Source organism: Giraffa tippelskirchi, chromosome 2, assembly GCF_054371585.1.
Source record: "Giraffa tippelskirchi isolate mGirTip1 chromosome 2, T2T-mGirTip1v1.2.pri, whole genome shotgun sequence".
NCBI classification, from domain to species: Eukaryota; Metazoa; Chordata; class Mammalia; order Artiodactyla; family Giraffidae; genus Giraffa; species Giraffa tippelskirchi.
Window position 1 is genome coordinate 100,129,550 of NC_137276.1, and position 26,379 is coordinate 100,155,928.

At 37.9% G+C, this 26,379-nt stretch overlaps 1 protein-coding gene and 1 pseudogene across 3 annotated transcripts in view; one reads left to right on the top strand and one right to left on the bottom strand.

The window, feature by feature from the left end:
• The window catches only part of RYK (receptor like tyrosine kinase), a 105,629-nt gene extending 79,739 nt beyond the window's left edge, over positions 1–25,890 (top strand). For all 3 annotated transcript variants that reach the window (XM_081574144.1, XM_081574141.1, XM_081574142.1), the window contains 2 exons: positions 23,582–23,718; positions 25,209–25,890. In XM_081574144.1, the coding sequence (XP_081430270.1) occupies positions 23,582–23,718; positions 25,209–25,320 (249 nt within the window). In that variant the 3' untranslated portion in view covers positions 25,321–25,890. The remainder of the gene's footprint in view (positions 1–23,581; positions 23,719–25,208) is intronic.
• On the bottom strand, positions 5,081–7,540 carry LOC145538328 (geranylgeranyl transferase type-1 subunit beta-like; annotated as a pseudogene).
• Positions 25,891–26,379: the final 489 nt, after the last annotated feature.

Consider the following 26,379-nt stretch of genomic DNA (forward strand, 5'->3'; position numbering starts at 1 on the left):
AGGACTGATGTTGAAGCCGAAACTCCAGTACTTTGGCCACCTGATGCAAAGAGCTGACTCATTGGAAAAGACCCTGATGCTGGGAAAGATTGAGGGCAGGAGGAGAAGGGGACGACAGAGGATGAGATGGTTGGATGGCATCACTGACTCAATCAATGGACATGGGTTTGGGTGGACTCTGGGAGTTGGTGATGGACAGGGAGGCCTGGTGTGCTGAGGTTCATGGGGTCGCAAAGAGTCAGACACGACTGAGTGACTGAACTGAACTGAACTTAGGATCAGTTATTCTTACTGTTATGATATTCTACAAATTTTACAAGAGTTCTTATATAAGAACTTGCCTTCCATCAAGATACAGTCATACCAAATACCCTGTTACTTGATCACTTGATGGCTTTATTTTTAAAAATCACCACAGTCTTACTGGTAAGAAGCTTAACAGGAAAATTACTTTAAAATCGTCTCTACTTTTAGCGTGTCTTAGTATAAACTTGAAATGTCTATGTGACCCAAGTTCTTCGGAGCAGTATTTAGAATATGATAGTGAGCTTACCCGTCAATTTACATTTAATATGGTCAGATCCTAAAAGTTTCAGATTTTTCTTCTCTAGATTCTTATCATGTCATTTCTTTTAAGATAGATATATTTTTCCCTTAAATATCTTTTGTCTTGGATAATTGAGATTGAAAGGAATGGGAATAACTTTCTGTTTCCTATGACTCTGATGGGACTATTTAGTGTAAAAATCCAGCCTTTCAGTTTTGTGAGATTGAATATTTTTTGAATTCTTACGTTAAAGCACACATGTTAAATTGCCTTTTAACTTGGTATTGAAAATGTATAATCATGTATTCTGATCCCACTTTTCCTTTATGGATGGAGTTGGTTTTTTTTTTTTAATTTTGAAATTTTTTATTTTGTATTGGCATATAGCCGTTTAATAATGTTGTGATAGTTTCAGGTGGACAGCAAAAGGACTCAGCCATACATATACATGTGTCCATTCTCCTGGAGTTGGGATTTTAAAAAACTACATTTAACAGTCTACTTTTGGGCTGTAAAACTTCATTCAGAGTCAAATTCAAAATGAGTAATGTAACCCCATTCCCACCAGAATATCTATGCTTGTGAAATACCTATTTTAGCTATTAATGTAACATCTAACAAATGATATTACTGCCTTGGAAGTGACATTTGCTCTGCCCTTTAAAAGACCCTTAATATTTTTGCATTCCTTTATATTTAAAAGTTCTCCTTGGAAATGCATTAATGTTTTCCATCTTAAAAATAATACATTGCATTTCTGGCTTGTGTTTTAACAGTTTTTACTGGAAGGATTCAATATTTCACTATGTTGAGATTCTTATAATGTTAATATAAGCTTTTAACTGTTGAACGTAGGAAATATGCACAATTAGATTTGACTAGTTATAAATCTCTAATATTATTCTAAGATATGATGTCATCCTAACCATTCTTAAGAATTTCTGGATATTGTTTTTATTCTGTTTTCATCAGATGTGGTACTGCCATAGATTTTTTTTTTTTTTGGGTGACTTTCTTTTCCTTTATTTGAAAACAGATCTCTTGATTTATATCTTCTTTGAATTATTTAGGTAATTATAGTAGCTAACATAATTCTGTGAAGAGGCTACCTTCTATTAAGAGACAAATGCAATCCAGAATGCACAATTAAGAGTTTTTCATGGTGGTTTTCTTGTCTTTGTGGTATTACATAGTGTTTAAAAACCATTTTCTTGGGAAAAACAAATCAAGGAAGTGATTTTCATGCTAGTCTTATCATTGTGGTTTGTGGCAATGATGAGATCCTTTAAGGTATTTGATCAGTTTTTAGGGTGCAGGGCATATGAAAAGTGGGCTTCCCTGGTGGCTCAGATGGTAAAGAATCTGCCTGCAATATGAGAGACCCGACCTTGATCCCTGGGTTGGGAAGATCCCCTGGAGAAGGGAATGGCAACCCCCTACTGTATTCTTGCCAGGAAAATCCCATGACCAGAGGAGCCTGGCAGACTACAGCCCATGGGGTCGCAAAGAGTCGGACACGACTGAGTGACTAACACTTTCACTTTTTACACATGAAAATGTATTCCTTGACAGTTTTTTTGGTGAACATTAGAGATTATTTCTAGAAGAAGGAGAGAAATCTGTAAGTTTTCCAGATATTCTGTCTGGTGCAGAGTGCTTCTTACTCCTATTTGCCCAGTGCCATTGAAAGTCACTGCCACGATCCTGAACAGACTCAAGCAAGAGAAACTCATGTTCATAATATGCCCAGGAAGAGTGGTCTTCTGAACTGCTGTGATACTGTTGTATCAGAGGGAGAGCTATGCTTTTCAGAGAAGGCTTATTATTTTTAAAAGAACAGAAAATGTTCCATTTTATGCTATTCCTTCATTATTAATTTTCAAATAATACTGAAGAGTCCCATTACTTATTTTGCTTCCATTATGGTTGACACTTTATACATCACCAATCTTAAAGACTTATTTTTTATTTATTTTGGTTGCCCCGGGTCTTCGTTGCTTTGCACAGGTTTTCTTTAGTTGCAGTGCGCGGGGGCTATTCTCTAGTCACAGTGTGCAAGCTTCTCATTGAGGTGGCTTTTCTTGTTGCAGAGCACAGGTTCTAGGATGCTTGGTCTTTAGCAGTTACAGCACACGGGCTCAGTAGTTGTGGCGCATGAGCTTAGTTGCTCTGTGGTATGTGAAATCATTCCAGACCAGGGATGGAACCTGTGTCCTCTGAATTGGCAGGTGGATTCTTAACCACTGTACCACCAGGGAAATCCTGGACTTATTATTTAAATATTAAATTTATATTAAGATGAATTGGTTAAAAGATGTTAGGAAAAAGCTGGAGAAATGAAAAGATCATTGAGACATTAGGAAATAAAGATTTAAAGTTTAATATTAACATTAAGAAAATATTGTTTAGTTTTATGAAATAGTCCTAATATTTCCTAAGAATGAGGAATAAGTGGACTTACTTTGGGAAGAGTTAATGTATTTTCAGAGTCTTGTGATCAAGTAGTTGCCCTTGATACATTTTTTATATTTGGCTCTCCTTAAGAATAGATATTTTCCTTAAGAGATCTTGTGAACGTCTCTTTCCTTTTCTTTCCTGCCTTATCCTTATCATTCTATTTAATATTCCCTTCAAATGGCCCCATTGTTCTGATGGTGCAATGTCTAAGCATCTGATACCATGGAGAAAAATACCGTATATAGCAGATATGTGTGATGGCTTGGTAGGCATCCAAAATTAGATCTGACGACAGATTTATGGTAGAACTGATCTCTTTTCAGGCAAGTGTGACACTCTGCCCAAAGATTGCTGATTTTTGAAGTTGAGTTAACAACATGTACTAAATTTGATACCTGTTGCAGTCAGTGCATATTTTTTGTCAGTGCATTTTATATACAGTCTTTGTACACTTGGGGACATTTTTTTTAACTGTAGTAGAATAATATTGCCACAATATAAAATATTGTGGCATAAATATATAGATTAAGATTTTTTAGGTGATAGTTTACACTGAAGAGTTATTAAAAAGACCCCTTTAAAGCTCACTTGTATAAATTTATTAATCAGATCCCTGCCTTTGTCCTTTGCTTCTCTCTGTTCAACATGCCACCACTGTGCATCCAGTAAAGCTTTTTTTTTATTTTTTGTTTTGTTTTAACAATGATGGATGTGATTTACTGATAAACTGATTACTAATAAAAGTAAGTTTTGCACTAACTTCCTTACAATTCAGGTAGGTCACAGAATGAAGAAAACAAAGCAAAGCAAATCCCAAGTCCTTAACCCCTAAATGATACATTTCCTTCCAGCTTACCTGAAAGTACAAATATATGAATGACTGTATATGGAGCTATACCTTTAAATTTACTTGAGTGGTGTTAGTTGTTTTCTTACTTAAATGTTTACTTATTTAATTAGAAAAAATTAAAGAACCATCAGTTTGAAATTAGAGCAGTTAACACAAAGGGGCAACAAACTATAAAAAAAAATCAAATGGCTAAAAATAACTCAGTTATAAAAGTACAATCACTTATCTCAGTAAAAGAAACAAAACCACTAAATGTCTTTCCTTCTAGATAAGACTGTTTTCTCTGCAGAAAGGAGAAAAAGCAACTAATGATTTGCAATTATAATCAAATATAACTATTATTTACCCCAGCAGCATCTAAAATACATGAACCACACAGCACAAAAATCTCCCTTTAGAAAATTATTGTATTAGTTAAGCTGTTTATTCTTGCTGTGAAGTTAGTTTCATTTGTATAGGCCACAGAAGTTTAATTGGCACATTTTACTTAAGAATAAGGCAAAGTAAGTCATTCTTCTTTTTAAAAATTATGGGATCATCCATTTACAAAGAACAATCCCAGATACTTTGTTCATTAAATCAGTGTTCTACCATAAGCAGTTAAGCTTTTTAAGTGATCACTAAGTATTCACCTGAAGTTTATCAATGCGGTATATAAACTGTTAACTTCTTTTAAAGATTTGTGTGCATTTTATAATATGATACAGTTTTGTACTGAAGAATTTTTTTAAAAAGATAACCTACAGTACATATAGTTAATTTGCCTCACAGAACTTAGAGATACAGTATAAACATTTAAGAGCCACAACAGAGTCCACTGTGGTTCAAACTTGAATGGAGATTTTCTTGAACCTAGTACAGAGATTACTGGCTCAAGACCATATTCCAAAGTGACATCAGCACAAGATTCTGTTGTTAAGACTCTACTTCTTTAAAAACGAGCACACTTGGTTATACTGTTGTTATTTAGTTGCTAAGTCATGTCCAGCTCTTCTGTGACCCTTTGGACTGTTGCCCACCAGGCTCCTCTGTCCATGGGATTTCCCAGGTAAGAACACTGGAGTGGGTTATCATTTCCTTCTCCAAGAGATCTGCTCAACCTAGGAACTGAGGTGGATTCCTTACCACTGAGCCACCAAGGAAGCCCTACACTTGGTTATGCATGGCTTTTAGCCTTGAGCTACAGTTATGCTACAAATCCTTCCCATCCTCCCAGTCGAAGTTAGTCATGAAGAGATGTGTACATTCTCTGAGCACTGTTCAGACAGTTCTTGGTTTTCTAGCTCTGATGGAGATCTCAAAGGTGCTCAGAAAGTCTGTGTGCTTACATTCAGGCCAGGATGAACTTTATGAATGCCACTTTCCTCCATTAGTGACAGGCCACAGATTCCAAAGTGTACACACAAAGCATCTAAATGACTGTTTGACCACTTGACATATCCCCCTATGAGTCAATCTTGAGTTGATGAGATGTAATTTTTGTTCACCTCAAAGTTAGTATATTGGAAATTTAGAGTTGCTCCCACCCCAAAAAAAAATAATAGGTATCTTTTGGCTTATTAGGTCTTTCATGATAACCATTTTGTTGTCTCATTATACACCACCTCTTCATCCTGTTCAGTGCTATTTCTGGGAAAGCTTCTTCTAGTTTACCCATCAGGCATAGTGATGCAATGCCACGAAAAGTTGACCCTCCATGAGATTTAAGTCCAGCTCCCTGTGCGAACTCATTGCATAGGACATACTTCCAGTATAGTTGATGGCTTTTTTCATATCCGTGCCAGACCAGTTGTTGAGTATATGGCAAATACAAGAAGCACAGTTAAGTTCAGTCACTCAGTTGTGTCCGACACTTTGTGACCCCATGGACTACAGCACACCAGGCCTCCCTGTCCATCACCATCTCCTGGAGTTTGCTCAAACTCAACGTCCATCGAGTCAGTGATTCCATCCATCTCATGCTCTGTTGTCCCCTTCTTTTCCTGCCTTCAATCTTTCCCAGCATCAGAGTCTTTTCCAGTGAGTCAGTTCTTTGTATCAGGTGGCCAAAGTAATGGAGCTTCAGCTTCAGCATCAGTTCTTCCAATGAATATTAAGGTTTGATTTCTTTTAGGATTGACTCCTTTGATCTCCTTGCAGTCCAAGAGACTTGCAAGAGCCTTCTCCAACATCACAGTCCAAAAGCATCAATGCTTCGGTACTCAGCTTTCTTTATAGTCCAGCTCTCACATCTGTACATAACTACTGGAAAAACCATACCTTTGACTATACAGACCTTTGTCAGCAAAGAAATCTATCTGCTTTTCAATATACTGTCTAGGTTTTTCATACCTTTTCTTCCAAGGAACAAGTGTCTTTTAATTTCATGGCTGCAGGCATCATCTGCAGTGATTTTGGAGCCCAAGAAAATAAAGTCTGTCACTGCATTGTTTCCCCATCTGTTTGCCATGAAGTGATGGGACCAGAAACCATGATTTTAGTTTTTTGAACGTTGAGTTCTAAGCCAGCTTTTTCACACTCCTTTTTCACTTTCGTCAAGAGGCTTTTTAGTTCCTCTTCACTTTATGCCATTAGTGTGGCGTCATCTGCATATCTGAGGTTATTGATATTTCTTCCGCCAATCTTGATTCCAGCTTCTGCTTCATCAAGCCTGGCATTTTGCATGGTGTATTCTGCATATAAGTTAAGTAAACAGGATGACAATATTCAGCCTTGATGTACTCCTTTCACAATTTTGAACTAGTCCATTGTTCCCTGTCTGGTTCTAACTGTTGCTTGACCTGCATACAGATTTCTCAGGAGGCGGGTAAGGTGGTCTGGTATTCCCTTCTCTTTAATAATTTTCCACAGTTCGTGGTGATCCACACAGTCAGAGGCTTTGGTGTAGTCAATGAAGCAGATGTAGATGTTTTTCTGGAACTGTCTTGCTTTTTCTGTGATCCAACAGATGTTGGCAATTTGATCTCTGGTTCCTCTGCCTTTTCTAAATCTGGCTTGAACACTTAGAAGTTCTCGGTTCACGTATTGTTGAAGCCTGGGTATACAAATTACATGTCATTTTTACTGCCTTCAAGTATGCACAAAAACTTTCATCTTCTAGCTGAAGGGTTCTCTAACCTGCTAAGCAAGCGTCTTTATTGGCTTAAGTCAATCTCCAAGAATAACTAGAAATAAAAGGCTAATGTAGGTCATTGCTGTGTGGCCACTATCATAAGGGTGAACTGTTCAAGAATTCTTTGATGGATTGAATGAATACCCAGGTATGAAGAGCCTCAGAAACCGCAGTGATTTAGATTTGATCTGTCTTCTGTGGGAAAGACCTTCAGGGAGTAAATCCAGTCAATTATATCATCTCTGTTCACCACATCCAAGGAGTCCAACATATCAAGCATGGAGAGTGCAAAAAATGCAATAGTCAGTTGCTCACCCCAGCCCTTGCACCTTAGCTCATGGGAGCGAGGGTGACCACAGGCTGGCAGGAAGTGGAGATAGTGCCAGGTGGGTGGCTCTGCAGCCCCCCCACCCCCACCCCGAGGGTGCTGCCCGACTCCACAGCGCCTTTCCACAGGACCAGCCTATGTCACACACTCACTGTGGCCATCAGTTACCTCCTGCAAGCAGTGCTGGAAGAACTGCACATGTTGGTCCCATAGGAGATCCAGCCGCTCATCCTCCGTGGCTGCCATGCTGCTGCCAGTAAAGCTTTTTTAAAGTAACATAAGTCTATAGATACATGTTTCAGCTGTGGTTAGTTGGAAAGGGGTCGAAATATGTGTCTGAAAAATTAAACTTGGCAGAATATTATAGCTTCAAAAATTGGATATTCAAAAAGGGGTATATATTAATAAAACCTATACCTTGAATACAGCATAGTGTTAGTTTTGGAAACTTGAGAAAATTGTTTAGCTAATGTCAATGAAAATTGAGTTAACTCAAGCCTTCACTGCCAGGAATGTTACTTCATGATATTTTGATCTTCAGAGTGAACTCTTAATTAAAGGAACTGGTAAAGAGAGATCCAAACTCCTTCCCCTTGGTTCTCAGAACTTCCTGTCCCTCATCTTGTTTTAGCTATTGTTGTTCAGTCCCCCAGTCATGTCCCACTCTTTGTAACCCTGTGAATTGCAGCATGCCAGGCTTCCCTGTCCTCTATCTCTCAGAGTTTGCTCAAACTTGTGTCTGTTGAGTCGATGATGCCATGCAGTCATCTCATCCTCTGTCACCCCCTTCTCCTTCTGCCCTCAGTATTCACCAGCATCAAGGTCTTTGCCAGTGAGTCTGCTCTTTGCATCAGGTGGTCATAGTATTGAAGTTTCAGCTTCAGCATCAGTCCTTCCAATGAATATTCAGGGTTGATCTTCTTTAGGATTGACTGGTTTGATCTCCTTACAGTCCAAGGGACTCAAGAGTCTTCTCCAGCACCACAGTTTGAAAGCATCAATTCTTCGGCACTCAGCCTTCTTTATGGTCCAAGTCTCACATCTATACATGACTACTAGAAAAACCGTAGCTTTGACTATATGCACCTTTGTTGGCAAAGTGATATCTCTGGTTTTAAATGCGCTGTTTAGGTTTGTTGTACTTTTTCTTCCCAGGAGCAAGCGTCTTTTAATTTCATGGCTGCAGTCACCATCCACAGTGATTTCGGAGCCCAAGAAAGTAAAGTCTGTCACTGTTTCTATTTTTTCCCTATCTATTTGCCATGAAGTGATGGGACCAGAGGCCATGATTTTCATTTTTTGAATGTCGAGTTTTAAGCCAGCTTCTCCACTCTGCTCTTTCACCCTTATCAAGAGGCTCTTTAGTTCCTCTTCACTTTCTGCCGTTAGGGTGGTATCATCTGCATATCTGAAGGTGAAGTGAAAGTTGCTCAGTCGTGTGTGACCGCATGGACTGTAGCCTGCCTGTCTCCTCTGTCCATGGAATTCTCCAGGCCAGAATACTGGTGTTGGTAGCCATTCCCTTCTCCAGGGGATCTTCTCAACCCAGGGATTGAAACCAGGTCTCCCACATCACAGGTGAATTCTTCCCCCTTTACCATCTGAGCCACCAGGGAAGCCCAGCATATCTGAGGTTATTGATATTTCTCCTGGAAATCTTGATTCCAGCTTGTGATTCATCTAGCTTGGCATTTCTCATGATGTACTCTGCATATAATTTAAATAAGCAGGGTGACATTATATAGCCTTGACATACTCCTTTCCCAGTTTGGAACCAGTCTGTTGTTCCATGTCTGGTTCTAACTGTTGCTTCTTGACTTGCATACAGGTTTCTCAGGAGGTAGGTCAGGTGATCTGGTATTCCCATCTGTTTAGAATTTTCCACAGGTTTTTGTGATCCACACAAAGTTGTTAGCGTAGTCAATGAAGCGGAAGTAGATATTTTTCTGGAATTCCCTTGCTTTTTCTATGATCCAATGGATGTTGGCAATTTGATTTCTGGTTCTTCTGCCTTTTCTAAATCCAGCTTGTACGTCTGGAAGGTCTCAGTTCATGTACTGATGAAGTCTGGCTTGAATGATTTTGAGCATTACCTTGCTAGCCTATGAAATGAGCCCTATAATGTGGAAGTTTGAACATTCTTTGACATTGTCCTTCTTTGGGATTGGAGTGAAAACTGAGCTTTTCCAGGTTGTCACTGCTGAGTTTTCCAAATCTGCTGGCATATTGATCTTCTTTGTACAGTACTTCTGTGTATTGTTTCCTTCTCTTTTTGATCTCTTCTGCTTCTCTTAGGTCTTTACTATTTCTGTCCTTTATTGTGCCCATCTTTGGATGAAATGTTCCTTTGATATTTCCAATTTTCCTGAAGAGATCTGTTGTTTTCCTCTATTTCTTTGCATTGTTCACTGAAGAAGGCCTTCTTCACTCTCCTCGTTGTTCTCTGGAACTCTGCATTTAGTTTTGTATACCTTACCCTTTCTTCCTTGCTTTCAATTCTCTCCTTTCTTCAGCTATTTGTAAAGCCTCCTTTGGAAGGCTTTCCAAATTTGGAAAACCCAGTAGTGGCCACAGGACTGAAAAGGTCAATCCTCATCCCAGTTCCCAAGAAGGGCAGTACTAAAGAATGTTTATACCTCCGGACAGTTTCACTCATTTCCCACGCTAGTGAGGTTATGCTCAAAATGCTGCATGCTAGGCTTCAGCATTATGTGAACTGAGAACTTCCAGATGTCAAGTTGGGTTTAGATAAGGCAGAAGAACCAGATGTCAAGATTGCCTACGTTGGCTGGATCATTGAGAAAGCAAGGGAATTCTTGAATAACATCTACCTCTTGTTTCATCAACTATGCTAAAAAGCCTTTGACTGTGTGGATCATAGCAAACTGTAGAAAACTCTTAAAGAGATGGGAATACCAGATCATCTTACGTTTCTCCTGAGAAACCTGTATGCCAGACAAGAAGCAACAGTTAGAACCTCCTATGGAACAACTGACTGGTTTAGGATTGAGAAAGGAGTACGAAAGGCTGTTTATTGTCACCATGTTTATTTAACTTGTACACAGAGCACATCATGAGAAACGCCAGACTGGATGAGTTACAAGCTGGAATCAAGTTTGCCAGGAGAAATACCAACAACCTCAGATATGTGGATTCTAATCATAGAAAGCAAAGAGGGTCTGAAGAGCCTCCTGATAAAAGTGAAAGGAGAGTGAAAGAGCTGGCTTAAACCTCAATATTAAAAATCTAAGGATCATGGCATCCAGTCCCATCACTTCATAACAAATAGAAGGGGGAAAAGGCAGAAGCAGTTACAGATTTCCTCTTCTTGGGCTTTAAAATCACTGCATATGGTGACTGAAGTGAAGTGAAGTTGTTCAGTCTTGTCTGACTGTTGGCGACCCCATGGACTGTAGCTTGCCAGGCTCCTCTGTCCATGGGATTTTCCAGGCAAGAATACTGAAGTGGGTTGCTATTTCCTTCTCCAGGGAATCTTCTCAACCCAGGGATCAAACCTGGATCTCCCACATATGGTGACTGCAGTCATGACATTAGACGATGACTGATTCTTGGCAGGAAAGCTATGACAAGCCTAGACAGCATGTTAAAAAGCAGAGACATCACTTTGCCAACAACATCCATATAGGCAAGGCTCTGGTCTTTCCAGTAGTCACGTACAGTTGTGAGAGCTGGACCATAAAGAAGGCTGAGCACCGAAGAATTGATGCTTTCAAACTGTGGTACAGGAGAAGACTCTTGAGAGTCCCTTGAACTGCAAGGAGATCAAACCAGTCAATCCTAAAGGAAATCAGCCCTGAATACTCATTAGAAGGACTGATGCTGAAGCTGAAGCTCCAATACTTTGGCCGCCTGATGCGAAGAGCTGACTCATTGGAAAAGACCCTTATGCTGGGAAAGATTGAAGGCAGGAGAAGAAGGCGACAGTGGATGAGATGGCTGGATGGCATCACCAATGCAATGGACATGAACTTGGGCAGATTCCATGAGATGGTGAGGGACAAGGAAGCCTGGCGTGCTGCAGTCTATGGGGTCATGAAGAGTTGGACATGACTTGGTGGCTGAACAACATTCACATTATCTACTTCTTAACTGAGCTTTGAGAATTCTTATCTTCCAAAGAATTTGTCCATTTCATCTGAGTGTCTAAACTTGTTGAGAAAAAGTTGTTCATAATATTCTCTTACTACTTAATATCTGTAAGAACCTTTAATGATATCACTTTCTCATTCATTATATTGTTAATTTATAATATTTATTTCCTTTAATCTGGCAAAAGATTTATCATTAATGATATTCTCAGAGTTAAGCATTGTTTTCACTGATTTTTCTGTTTCATGTTTCATTGACTTCCATCTAATCTTCATTATTTCCTTTCACCTACTTACTTGGGGTTTAATTTGCTCTTGTTCTAGTTTGTTAAGGTGAAAATGAAAGTCACTAATTTAAGACTTTTCTTCTTTTCTAATATTGATGTTTAATAGTATACATGCAGCATCCTACAAATTTTGAAATGTGTTTTTATTTTCATTCAATTCTAAGTACTCTAATTTTCCTTTTGATTACTTCTTTGACACATGAGCTATTTGGATGACATGTATTATTTAGTTTCTAAATATTTGAGGATTTTCTAGATTTCTTTTTTTGATTTCTAAATTTAATTCCATTGTGTTCACAAAACCCTACTTTGCATAAATTAAGTCCTTTAAATTTATTGACTTCATCATGGTCAAGGATATGGTCCACCTTAGTAGTAAGTATTCCATGTATACCTGAAAATACACATTCTGTTGTTGTTGGATGGAATGTTCTATAATTGTTAATTAGATCAAGATAGTTGATACTGTCTTTCAAATGTATATCCTTACTGATTTTCTGTTTTATTAATTACTGCAAAAAGGGCATGGCAATATGTTCAATGATCTTTTTAAAGGATTTAAGCAATGAAAAAAAAGTACATATTTACCCATGCAGTTACCATGTCTTTGTTCCTCTGTTAGAGCCATATTTCCATTTGACATTATTGGTTCCTATCGGACTTCCTTTACCATTTCTTATAGTGTGTATCTACTTGCGATAAATTCTTTCAGCTTTTTTATTTCTGGAAAAGTCTTTATTTCTCCTTCAGTTTTTGAAAGATGTTTTAGCTGGGTGTTTTTCATACAGTAGATGTTGAAGATATTTAAAGATGTTGCTTCACTGTCTTCCCCCTGAATGGCTTCCAGTGAGAAAATGTCCTGGTTCCTCTGTCTATTAACATTCTTTTTTGGGCAGCTTTTAAGATTTTCTCTTTATCACTGGTTTTGAACAATTTGATTATATTCTGTAAATTTCTTCATGCTTATAGTGTTTGAGGTTTGTTGAGCTCTTAGATCTGTTGCTTTATAATTTTAATCAAATTTGGAAACATTTCAGTTGCTATTTCTTCATCATTCTTTCTGTCCACTGTCCCCTGCCCCATATCTCCACTGCATGTTTTTGAGGACCCCAGGTACAAATATATTCAGCAACCTGAAGTTGTCGCACAGGTCAATGAGAGCTCCTTCTTTAAGAATTTTCTGCATCTTCTCTCTCCTTTCTCTTGCTCTACTCCCATCTCAGACGAGGAGTACCTCCTCCTATGCCAAACTATATACCTTTACCTGGACTTCTGGGCCCATTCACCTATCATGGCTTGGACCTCTCTTCCAGTAATCATATGTCCAATTTCTTTGACCCTATTGCTTCCTTGCCTAAAAACCAAACAAACTCAATAAAATAAAACAGTAAAACCTCTCTTGCTCTTACCAGCCCATTAAGGTACAATCCTTCCACTCCTCGTAACTGAACTTCTTCAAAGTGTAATCTACTTATTGTCTCTACTTTCTCATCTCCCACAAGGCCATGACAATCGTATCTGTCTTTATTGATTTACTAAACCTGCTTGTTTAAAAGCCCCCAATGATTTCTTCATCCTTTGTGACCACTGCAAGTATGTTTAGAGACTAGAATCTCCTTGAAATTATTTCCTTCCTTGGTTTCTGAGACACAGCATTCTCTGGATTCTCTTCTTACTTTTCTGCTTTATTTCACTGTTCATCTTTCCTTTCTCACTAACTAAAAGTAAACTTCCCTGTGTTCTTCTCTTGGCTTTCTTTTTATATTTGCTTCTTTATACCTCTGAGAACCATAAGCTGTTTATTCAATCACCACTTTCATGAAGCTAATATCCAGTTTATAATATCCTGCTTCTGTGTCTTTCTAGAAGTCCAGACCTACATTCCACCCATCAATATCTTGAACTCAACAGGCCCCATAGCAAATCAGTCATGTTTTCCCCCCAAACCAGACAGTCTGCTTGTTGTCCTCAATTGTGTTGCATCTTCACAGTGCAAAGATTATACTGACATTTTCAGAAACATGGGCCCCTGGGTACAAAAGCACAGTAGATATCTATGCAATGTATCTAATAGTTAAGAGGGACACCTTAGGCCATAAAGGTCAGTTAATAAATCATTTACTCATACATAAAAACTGTAGTCGAGGGAGCAGATGGGATCTCTGAAGGGAAGTCCCACTCTGAAGTGGGAGTGGGACAAAGAGAAATACGAAGATTCAACATGAAATAGAGGGTAGAAGAGGACAGTGTGAGGCCCTCTGAGATCCTTTCATATTAGTCAACTATGCAGCTCTCCAAGGGTAAGACTAACACTGCTGGGTGTGAGTGATCTTAAAATAAATGCCCCCAAAGGCACATGCCCATGTGTGTGCACAAACACACGTTATCAACTTCAATTCTGTAAATATGGAAACACCTGCTAAAGGAAAATAATTAAGACAGAGTTCCCCCACTGCCAGTGGAGGTGATGGAATTCCAGCAGAGCTATTTAAAATCCTATAAGATGATAATCTGAATACCCTATATCTATTTAAAAGTTGAATTTTTTTTTTTTTTGGCTACTCCGTGTGGCTTGCACTGTCTTGAACCTAGGCGCTCAACAGCGAAAGCTCAGAATCCTACCCACTGGATTGCCAGGGAATTTCCCCAAAATTTAATTTTTAGTTAAAAGCCTGCCCCAAAAGAAAACTTAAGGTCTGTATTAAACTGGGGCACTGGTGAATGCCTTTAAACGTTTAAGGAAGAAATAATACAAATTCTATACAATTTCCTTCAGAAAGTTGAGAGAATACTTTCTATTAATAATTCATTTTGGGGCTTCCCTTGTGGCTCAGCTGGTAAAGAATCCATCTGCATTGCGGGAGACCGAGTTCGATCCCTGGGTTGGGAAGATCCCCTGGAGAAGGGAAAGGCTACCCACTGCAGTATTCTGGTCTGGAGAATTCCATGGACTGTATAGCCCATAAGGTCGCAAAGAGTTGGACACAGCTGAGCGACTAACACTAATAACTCATTCTATGAGGTCAGCAGTACCTTGAAACACCACGGAAGAAGACTACGTATCATTATCATGGTCACAAATGTAAAAATTGAAAGTTTAGACTCCATAAATATATTTTAAAATAATATTATGACCACATAAACTTTATCCCAAGAATACAAGCTTTTTTATCATTTGAAAAATCAAGCAGTGCAATATACTATATTAACATACTAAAAAAGAAAAACCACATGATCATCTCAGTAGATGCAGAAAAAGTATTAGAAAAAAATCCAAAATTCATTTCTAATAAAAATTCCTAGCAGTCTAGGAATAGACAAGGAAATTCCTCAGTCTGGTAAAGAGCATCTACACAAAACAAAACACTATAGCTATTACTGTGCTTAATGCTTAAAGGCTGAATTCGTTTTACCTAATAATAGTAACAAGGACACCTACTTGAGTCAGTATTGTTCTCAAGATTCTAGCCGGTGTACTGAGGCAAGAAAAGGAAGCGAAAGACAAGAAAAGATTGGATAGAAAAAGTAACTTTATTTGTGGACAACTTGATTGTCTATGAAGAAAATGGAGTAAATGAGTTTAGAAAAATTACAGAATCTAAGATCAGTGTTCAAAAATCAGTTGTATTTCTATATAGTAATAAAAATTAGATACTAGAGTTTTTTGAAAAAGCATAAAGTATGAAATTCTTAGAAATATGACAAAAATTGGGGAAGATTTTTATAATGAACGCTAGAAAACATTGTTGAGAGAAATTAACACCCTACATAAATGGAGTGCTGTACCTGGTTTTTTGGCCAGAAAACTCAATATTGAGATGTCCTCCAAGTTGATCTATAGATTCAACACATTTTCAAAGAAAATATTTGCAGACTTGAAATGTTTTCTGTAGAAGTTGGTAAGATTAATATGAAAAAGTAACTTTTCACAAAACACTTCAAAAAAAGGACATTATGGGTTTGATTTCAAATTACAGTAATCAAAACAGTTGTGGTATTGGCACTAAGATAGGTAGTTCAGTGGAGTAGAATAGAGTGTCTAAAACTTGACCTACATATGTATGGACAGCTAATTTGCAACAGAAGTGCTAAGGCAAGTCAGTGGAGAAAGGATTATCTTTTAAGTAAATAGTCCTGGAGCAACTGGATATCCAGCTACCTGGGAGGGAAAAAAATGACCTTCAATTCATAACTTGTTCCATGTACAAAAGTTACGCCAAAGTAAATCACAGACCTAAGTGCATGACCTAAAACTATAAAACTCCTAGAAGAGAACAGTAAAAGAAAATCTTTGGGGCTTTGCATTAAGCAAAGATTTCTTAGATAAGACAACAAGTAAAGATCTGTAAAAGAACAAATTAGACTTTATCAAAATTTGAAACTTGTTCTCTTTGAAATTGTGTTGAGAGAATGAGAAGACAAGTCACACTCAGAATATGTTTGCAAATAGTATATCTGTGGTAAAGGACAAATTTGCAGAATATATGAAGAACTCTAGAAATTCAGTACAGGCATTCCCCACTTTTCAGAAGTTCGCTTTATGTGACTTTGCTTTTACAAAAGAACTATGTTAGTATACTGATTTTCACAAACCAAGAGAAATCCAAAGAGGATTTTGGTTTTACAAAAAAAAGGTAAAAAGCAAAAATAGCTTTCAAGTGTTTGTTTTGCAGCAGCAATTATAGAGGCATCTCTCACCCTAACCACCCTAACCAAGAGTGGCCTTGCCAAGCTCCTTACCCAGGCACTACACTTAGCATATCAGCATCAAGCCACCATAGCTTTTAACTGTTTGTGAGCATCTGTGATTTATCTTGATTTATATTGTGCATGTATTAGTAAACTGGTCCTAAAGTAATTACTGCCTCACTTTATACCATTTCAGTTTATAAACTGTTTCATAGGAATACTCTACTTTCAGATAGCAGGGGAAACTTGTAATAAAAAAGCAACCCAAGGGACTTCCCTGGCAGTCCAGAGGTTACGATTCCGTGCTTCCAATGCAGGGGTTTTGGGTTTGATCCCTGATTGGGGAACTAAGATCCCACATTCTGGGTGGAAGGCCAAATAAGTAAATATAAAAGGAAAAAAAAGCAACTCAATGTTAAAAAAAAAAGGGCAAAATATCTGAACAGATGCTTCACCGGTGAAGATACATAGATGGCAAATAAGCATATGAAAATATGATTAACATCATTAGTCATTAGGAAAATGGAAACTAAAATCATGATGAAATACTATTACACACCCGTTACTGTGGCTAGAATTGAAGACCAAAGTGTTTGCAAGGATATGGAAAAATGGTAGCTCTCTTACACTGCTGATGGGAATGTAATATGGTCCATTCACTTTGGAAAGCAGTTTGGCAGTTACTTAACAAGTTAAACATACATACCACATCTAGTCATTTTGCTCCTAGGTAAATGAAAGCATGTGTCGTTACCAATACTTGTACATAGATGTCCATAGCAGCTTTGTTTTTGTAGCTAAACCAGGAAATAATCCAAATGTCTATCAACAGGTAAAAACTGCTTTATTCATATCCTATTCAACAATGAAAAGTTGATACATGCTACATCATGAATGAATCTCAGAATTGTTATTCTGAGTGAAAGAAGCTAGGAAAGATGTACAGTTTGAATAATTCCATTTATGTAAAATTCTATAGTCCTTGTGTCAGAAAGATCACCTGGAGGAGGGCATGACAACCAACTCCAGTATTCTTGCCTGAAGAATCCCATGGACAGAGGAGCCTGGCAGGCTACAGTCCATAGGGTTGCAAAGAATTGGACACTACTTAAGCTACTTAGCATGCACGCAATAGAAAATGCAAACTAATGTTAATGACAGCAGATTAATGGTTATTTGGAAATAGTAGGGGTGGTGGTAGAGAGGACTAGGGGAAAAGGATTAGAGCTGTAAGAATCTTTTGGAAGTGATGAATATGTTTATTGTCTTGATTATGGGACTTGTTTTGGAGGTATATACATGTGTGAGAATATATCAAATCAGTTTATTATATGTTGGCCATACAACAGTAAAAATAAATAAAAACTCTTCTGTTTTTGCTGTCTGACCATCATTGCCAACTCATCTAATACTGTGTCCTAAATTTGCAAGATCTTTAGACCCAGCTAGGTCTAAAGACAGGTAGGTCTAAATATCTGTTAAAAATGTTGACTTACAGGCCTCCAAACTATTAAGATGGGGCTGGGGAATCTGTATTTTTAACAAACACTCCAGGTGATTCTTCTTATTATTCAAGCTTGGAAAGCACTTGTCCCAGATTAAATTAATTCTACTTTGGTCATCTGAACCTATTTCCATATATGAAAACAGGATGTTAAGTTTCTAGTGTTAACAGGTTTTTATCCATAGAACACTTGATGATGCTCTACAGTGGTCAGATGAGATCATTTAGAATTGGACAAAATTTTTTTCTCATTATGTACAATATATTGAGATCAGATCTGCATTATAAATACCTGAAGTAACAAAATGAAAATCTCTGAATAGTCCCAACATTAGTGAACATTCCACCAAAGAGTAAAAAAGAATTTTATTTATATACCTGTTGACAAGTCACATCAGTGTATGTTGTTAGTGAAAAAAGGTATTTTATATCTTTTGTATATTAAGCTATAAAGTAACACAAGTTGGAGAAGAGGAGTAAGAGAAATAGAAGAACATTGTTACTCTACATGTTCCTTAAATGGACATAGCAATACATTCTACATAAAAGTCTGGAAAAAAGAGCCTGACCTTCTTATTGCCCCCTTTCCAACAACATCAAACAAGTGGAAATTATAGAATGTCTATCTAAATATAAAATAGTTCAGTTATCAGAAGACTTTAGAGAGCAAGTTTTCCACAAATCATCCTTGTGCTATTTGGTCTTGATTTTTTTTTTTTTTTTAAAGGGGGTTGTTGAGCCAACATGTAATCACTTTTTTTGTTGTTAGCTTCTAAGGAAATGAAACTGCAACTTTCCATTTGGCTTTATTGTTCTTTTTTGGTTTTTATTAGTGCTGCAATTTTAATACAAGAACTTTAGGTGGTGCTTAGTGATAATGTGGACAAAACAATGTGAAAGAAGTACTTTTTATAGTTAGCTTATATGTGTTATACTGTTATGATACCTGTGTACACTCCAGGTCACAGATACCACCAGCATTACTATCTTACAGTCAGAAGTTGTTAGAACTTCTCTTGTCAGTGGATGGGGTTACTGAAGTGGCAGCATCCAGTTCTTACCAATTCTCATTGTTTCTTCCTCCAAGATTGTTTGGATTGATTATTCCTTCCCCACAGCTGCTGCCCCAATGAGTGAATAACAGATCTGTTTCATCTTGTAAAGGCTCTGCTCCATCTGTGTAGTGAACTACCTTCCCTGTGTGGAAATAGCACACTAGTTTAAAAATTAATCATTGCATTGACTAATTAGTGTCATTATTAAGAGTTTATATAAAATTTAAAGGTAGATAAATACCTGTATGTAAGCAGTCACTTTCTTTTAACTTTGTTAATTTGAAATCATTTTTCCATTTTTAAGCAGAATAGAATATTCCTCTTAAACTGGTAAGTTTACTGAAATTTCAATAGACTCTGTCTCTATGGAGATTTTAAAAATACACACCCATCTGCATCTGATCCTGTTCTCGTCCCTCTTCCCAAAACATAGACCTCAAGGATGGCCATTGCGCTACCTAGTGGTAACAATTAATGAAAAAGATATTAAGTTCCAAAAAGTTCAACTCTTTGGTTTGGTTATTTAGGATAACTTGGGTCTACAAAAGAATTGAGAAGTGTTTCATCCCCCACTGTTTTCTGAAAGAGTTTGTGTATGATGATGCTGTGGTTTCAGTTGTGTTCCCCCAAAAGATAGGTTGAAGCTCTTAACCCCCATACCTCAAAATGTGACTTTATTTGGAAGCGGGATTGTTAAAGATATAATGTTGAGATGAAGTCATAATTAAGGTAAACCTTAATCCAGTATGACTGATGTCATTATAAGAAGAGACACTGGCCTGCAAGGGGAGAATGATATGTGAAATAGAGGTAGAAATTGAAGTACTACAGCTGCAAACTTAGGAACACTTAGGATTGCTGGCAAACCACCAGATGATAGGAAGAGGCAAGGAAGGATTTGCCCCTACAGGCTTCAGAGGGAGAATAGCCCTGCTGACACCCTGATTTTGGACTTCTAGCTTCCAGAGCCGTGAAATAAATACCATTGTTTAAGTCACCTGGTTTATGGTGCTTTCTTATGGCATCCCTAGCAAACTAATAACAGGCTTGTATTATTCTTTTCTTTCAAGCTTTATAGAACTCACCTGGTGAAATTGTTTGGATCTAGAGTTTTCTTGGTGGAAACATTTTAAATTGTGAATACAATTTCTCTAAAAATTACTGAGCTATATAAATTTTCTTTTTTGTGTGTCTGTTTTGGTAATTTATGTATATCAAGGAATTTGTTCATTTCATCTAACTTATTGAATTGGCATAAAGTTGAGCTACTTGTAACAGTTTTTGACACCTATAGGGTCTGTAATGATGTTTCCTTTTTTATTCCTCATTTTGGTTGTATCTTTTTATCTTTGATCAGTCTAGCTTAGGGTTTCCTCACTTGCGGGCAATTTTGTACCCTCTGTCATGGGGGTTTGGGCATTTGACAGTATCTGGAGGCATTTTCAGTTATCACTACTTGGGGCATCTAGCGGCTGAAGGCCAGGGATGCTGCTGAACTAAATATCCTGCTATGCACAAGGCAGCCTCTTGCAACAGAAATTCAGTCACTCCATAATGTCAGTAGTGCTGAGGTTAAGAAACCTATTCTAGGGTTTACAATGCACACATCCTGCTTTCAAATATTATGCCACTTCATATTTAATATAAGCAGCTTACAATACATTGTTTCCACTCATCCCTACCCATCCTTTATGCTGTTCTGGACATACACTTTATTAGGTTGATGCAAACATAATTATGGTTTCGGACCGTGAATTTTAAATCTAGACTCAAACACATCTTTATTAATCAAAATAGGAAGCATTACAGTCAACACATTTTTGCCAATGAGAAATAAGTTTGCTTATTCCTCTAATGTAAAAATCCATTCTTTGGGATTCAACAAACTCTTGGAAAGCATTTTCCCTGCAAAAAGTTGTAGAGATGCTTGAAGAAGTGGTAGTCAGTTGGTGAGAGGTGAATATGGCAGATGAAGCAAAACTTCGTAGCCCAATTCGTTCAACTTTTGAAGCATTGATTGTGTGATGTGAGGCATTGTCATGGAGAAGAATTGGGCCCTTTGTGTTGACCAGTGCAAGCTGCAGGCATTGCAGTTTTTGGTGCATCTCATTGATTTGGTGAGCGTGCTTCTTAGATGTGATGGTGTTGCTGGGATTCAGAAAGCGGTAGTAGATCAGATGGGCAGCAGACCACCAAACAATGACTGTGACCTTTTGGTGCAAGTTTGGCTTTGGGAAGTGCTTTGGAGCTTCTTAGTCCAACCACTGAGTTGATTGTCAGTGGTTGTTGTATAAAATCCACTTTTTATTGCATGTCACAATCCAATCAAAAAATGGTTCATTGTTGCACAGAGTAAGAGAAGATGACACTTCAAAATGACTATTATTTTGATTTTCAGTCAGCTCATGAGGTACCCACTTACCAAGCTTTCCACCTTTGCAGTTTGCTTCAAATGCCAAGTGACTGTAAAATGGTCCATGTTGAGTTCTTCAGCAGCTTCTCAGATAGTTGTAAGAGGATCAGCTTCCTTGCTGGCTCTCAGTTGGTTGTTGTCAACTGACAATGGCCGGCCACTACGCTCCTCATTTTCAAGCCTCTCGTCTCCTTTGCAAAACTTCTTGAACCACTACTGCACTGTACATTTGTTAGCAGTTCCTGGGCCAATTGTGTTGTTGATGTTGCGAGTTATCTCTGCTGCTTTACAACCCATTTTGAACTTGAATAAGAAAACTGCTCGAATTTGCTTTTTATCTAACATCATTTCGGAGAAGGCAATGGCACCCTACTCCAGTGCTCTTGCCTGGAAAATCCCATGGACGCAGGAGCTTGGTGGGCTGCAGTCCATGGGGTTGCTAAGAGTCGGACACGACTGAGCGACTTCACTTTCACTTTTCACTTTCATGCATTGGAGAAGGAAATGGCACCCCACTCTGGTACTCTTGCCTGGAGAACCCAGGGACGGCGGAGCCTGGTGGGCTGCCGTCTGTGGGGTCGCACAGAGTCGGACACGACTGAAGCGACTTAGCAGCAGTAACATCATTTCCCTAGTCTAAAATAAATATAAAATAGCTATTAATAAGTCATTAGCAAAATAAATAAATGCACATTAAAATGATGTATAACATAACCACATTTATTTAACGGTGTATTCCAATATCAAACAGTTAATTTCAACAATGCAAAAACCGCAGTTACTTTTGCACCAACCTAGTACTTCCACTTATAAACCCCACAGCACATGGAATTTTGCTTTAAACAGTCTGTTAAGGAGGTTTTTAAATGAGGAAAAAATACCTAGTTCATGTGTTTTCAGCATTCTTCATGCTTTGACTAGATCCAAATGCCCATCAGTGTTTTTTTTTTCCACATGAGGAACTGTTCTCATGTGTCTCACAGTGTAGGTCTGCCAGTGACATATTCTCTGAGCTTTTGTTTGAAAACCTGTATTTCGTCTTCATTTTTCAAGTGTATTTTTGCTTAGTGGAGAATTCTTCATTGCCAATTTAAAAAATGCTTTAAAAGATACCATTCTGTTGTTTTCTTATTTGTCTAGATTATAATAAGAAATAAAGCTACTATTCACTAATACATCTTTTAAAAATCTGTATACTTTAGATAATATTTCTAGATTTTATTATTATTAAAAAATAACTTAAAATTTAATGCATTGTGCTTAAATGTTTTAAACAGACCAGTTCTTGTGTTTTCCTCCCGTCTTTTTTCCTTTCCTTTTTTCCCCCCATCATTTATAAAAACTGTATTTTGGGGCAAGTTATTTCTTTGAGCCTGTTTCCTCATCTGTAATATCAGGCTACCAATGATGCTTATAGGTTCGTTGTGAAGGAAAAATGAAAAAAATGAGAAAAAGTGGAAAAAAAAAAGTCTAGAACTTGAAGGGATTCATAAACATGATAGCATGGTACACAGATATCTTCCTCCTCATCCTCCTTCAGCTCTCCTGACCTCAAGGCTCACACGTGGCAGCAGATGAGTGGGTAACCCAGTCTGAGTCCTTCCCTGCCTCATGGCAGCAGCCGCGTATAGACACATTCCTGCCAACCACGTACTCCCCAGAAGCCGCAGCTGAACTGAGGAGCCCTGGTTGGACCATGAAGAAGCACTGTTGCCACTGCTTATGATTTCTGCCCCTACCAATAGTTTACGTGTTGATTTTAAATAAATCTGATCTTTTACTCAAGCAAGGTTGAAAAATATTCTTTCAGGATACTGAAATTTGCTGCATTTCTGTTAATTTAAATTATTTGAATATAGTAAAAATCCATGACATTGTATTTTACATGATTTACATTTTCCACTTCTCAACTATGCAGGCTAGCCATGCTATTTAAAGTAACACATTTAAATATTTGGAAAATTTTAGAAATAATTAACAATTTTGAGTGGTGGGGCTTGTAATCAATAATAATTCTTTCCAGTGGCTCTAATTACTTTAGAATATACAATAATAATATTCACATTAAAGGATGCATTCATTGAAGTGTTCTTTTCTGTTCAACAAGAGAATCTAACTGGATATGTCAAGAGTTGATTGATTTGGTATTTTTGATCCGTACCTGGCCACAAATAGCATTCTGACAACTGTGTTAAATATCCCCTCATGGTGTTGCTACTCTTCTTCTCAGTGGGCCTTTGGAGTGACGCTGTGGGAGCTCATGACTCTGGGCCAGACACCCTATGTGGACATCGACCCGTTTGAGATGGCCGCGTACTTGAAAGACGGTTACCGAATAGCCCAGCCAATCAACTGTCCTGATGAACTGTAAGTTTCTTTCTGAGCTTGAAGACACGGATTTGGTTCCATTTACAATGATTGGATGAAAGAAATAAGAACAGGTATCCATACTAATACAGAGACTACTCTTTTGAGAATCATGCCTCTTTGGACTTGAATTATACTCCTGTAGAGAAACCGTAAGCTTCCCTGATGGCTCAGTGGTAAAGAATCTATCTGCAATGCAGGAGATACAGGTTCAATCCTGCGATCAGGAAGAGGAGTATTCTTGCCTGAAAAATCCCGTAGACAGAGGAACCTGGTGGGCTACAGTCCGAAGGGTCACAAAGAGTCGGACGTGACTGAGTGAACATGCACACAGAGAAACCGCAAAGTCAGCCAGACTCATTCACTCTTTAATGCATTTGACGTTAGGACTTTTTTGTCTCATATTTGTAGTGATTAATCCAAGATACTCATTTGCATAGTGAGAAAACACTAAACACACTGTTAGTTATTCAGTCACCCAGTCATGTCCAACTCTTTGCAACCCCATGGACTGTAGCACGCCAGACCTCTTTGTCCCTCACCATCTCCCGAAGTTTGCCCAAGTTCATGTCTGTTGCATTGGTGATGCCATCCCACCATCTCATCCTCTGATGCCCTCTTCTGCTTCTATATAGAGCCTTTCTCTTTGCCATCTGGCCTTGCCAGCTGGTGTGAATTGATATACATATAAGGAAGATGTTCTGGTCTAGTGAGTGAAATATCTCCTGTGTCCTGCTTTTACCACATAGCTAGTCTTCCCATATAATGGGATCAGAGTGGGCAGGCCGCTCTTCAGGGGTGATGGAGTGCACAGTGATTAAGTCTCAGTTTCAGAATTCCCTGAGATTTTTATACTGTGGTGAGGGGGCAGCTTTGTACAGATTTTACTATAGATCCAGGATTCTTACAGCTTAGTTACAGCTTCCTCTTCCTCCAAGTTTTTTCTCTCACAACTTACATACAGTTGACCCTTGGACAGTGTGGGTTTGAGCTCTGCAGGTCCACTTCTCTGTAGATTTTTTTTTCAGTGATAAATGTTGCAGTATCACACAGCCTGTGGCTGGTTGAGTCTATGGATATGGAGGAACTGGGGATATGAATGACTGACTATAAGTTATATGCAGATTTTTATCTTGTGCAGAGGGTCAGCTCCCCTCACCCCTGTGTTCTTCAAGAATCAACTACAGGATAACGCAGATTATTATTTTGACTGTGTTTTAAATAGTTATATAAAATCTCTACTTGCTGGTATATTTTGACATGTTTCAGAATTGAAATCCACATGTAACGTCCAAATAACTCATTTTTGCTCTGCGAAGAGATTGATTTTTAATATGTCTTCCTCTCCACACCCACGTTTAGACTGAAAACGTAGCTGGTACCATATTGATCAAAAGGTTAAGAGTAACATCTTGTGGAAAAACCCAAACAAACTTTTGGCCAACCCAGTATATCGTCAATGGGCAAATTTTCTGGTTTTGTCACTGCAGATTTGCTGTGATGGCTTGTTGCTGGGCCTTAGATCCGGAGGAGAGGCCCAAGTTCCAGCAGCTGGTCCAGTGTCTCACAGAGTTCCATGCAGCCCTGGGGGCCTATGTCTGACTCTGCTGTCACAGTCCCACAGCGTCAGGAGGAACGTGCCTGCCGGGCCTGCTTGGAGCCAGTCTTGGATGCCACATACGTCACACAGCGTCACAGAAGCACATTTGTCTTCCAGAACACCGTGCCTTAGAATGCTTTAGAATTTGAACTTTATAAGACAGACTTAATGATGCAGAATATTTTCTAGATATCACTTTTATTAGGTTGAACTGAAAATGTTTGTGTAAATGTTTTGGCCAAAATTTTTTTTAAACATAGTTAACTTTGGACTAGGGTACATTGTTACAAAATAAATAAACAGTTTTTAAAATTGTTTAAACATGGATATTTGGAATAGCTATCTTAGTTCCAACTGCTTTTTATTTTTTTACTTCATCAATGTAGGTGATTCACCTTTAAAGTTTTTTGTTTGTTTTAATATCACCAGTCTTGGGAATGGTTTGTCTTCAAGATGCAGTACTTTTTCTTAGGAAAAGAAAAACAGAAAAAGATGTTGGTTTGCCTTGTACAGGAAAAGCTAATGTTGGAGGAAGAAAACTTAAAGAAAAGCTAGAGAGGAAAAAAGAAAAATACTTACTAGAAATAGAAACTGCCCTTTCATGGAAAATTGTTTCTTATTTTTTTTAATGAAAAAGAGTTCTGCTTTCTTATTTTGGGGGAAGTAGGAACTGAGTTCGTTGGAACATCTTAAATTTTGCAGAACATTTCTGAGAGCCAGGAGTAGTCTTGGGGGCAGGTCAACAGTAAACAATGGTGATTTTATTTATTTTTGCTCTTTGGAAAAGGAGATAACAGAACTCCAGAAAGTGAAATCCTGTTTTTATAGTTAAGACTCCCTTTTCTCGCACCTAGAATAGTGCTATGCACAGAATGGGTGCTTGAGTTGTTGTGAGTTAAAAAATGTAAACTGATAGATTTTGTGCTTATTTTCAAGGCTGACTTAAGTATAAAATGTTTTTTTTAAAAAAAACACTTGAAAAATTAAAAGATTTGTTTTATATTATGACAGTATTGAAAATATTCTTCATAATGAATGATTGTTTGTGTCTGGTAAGTCTT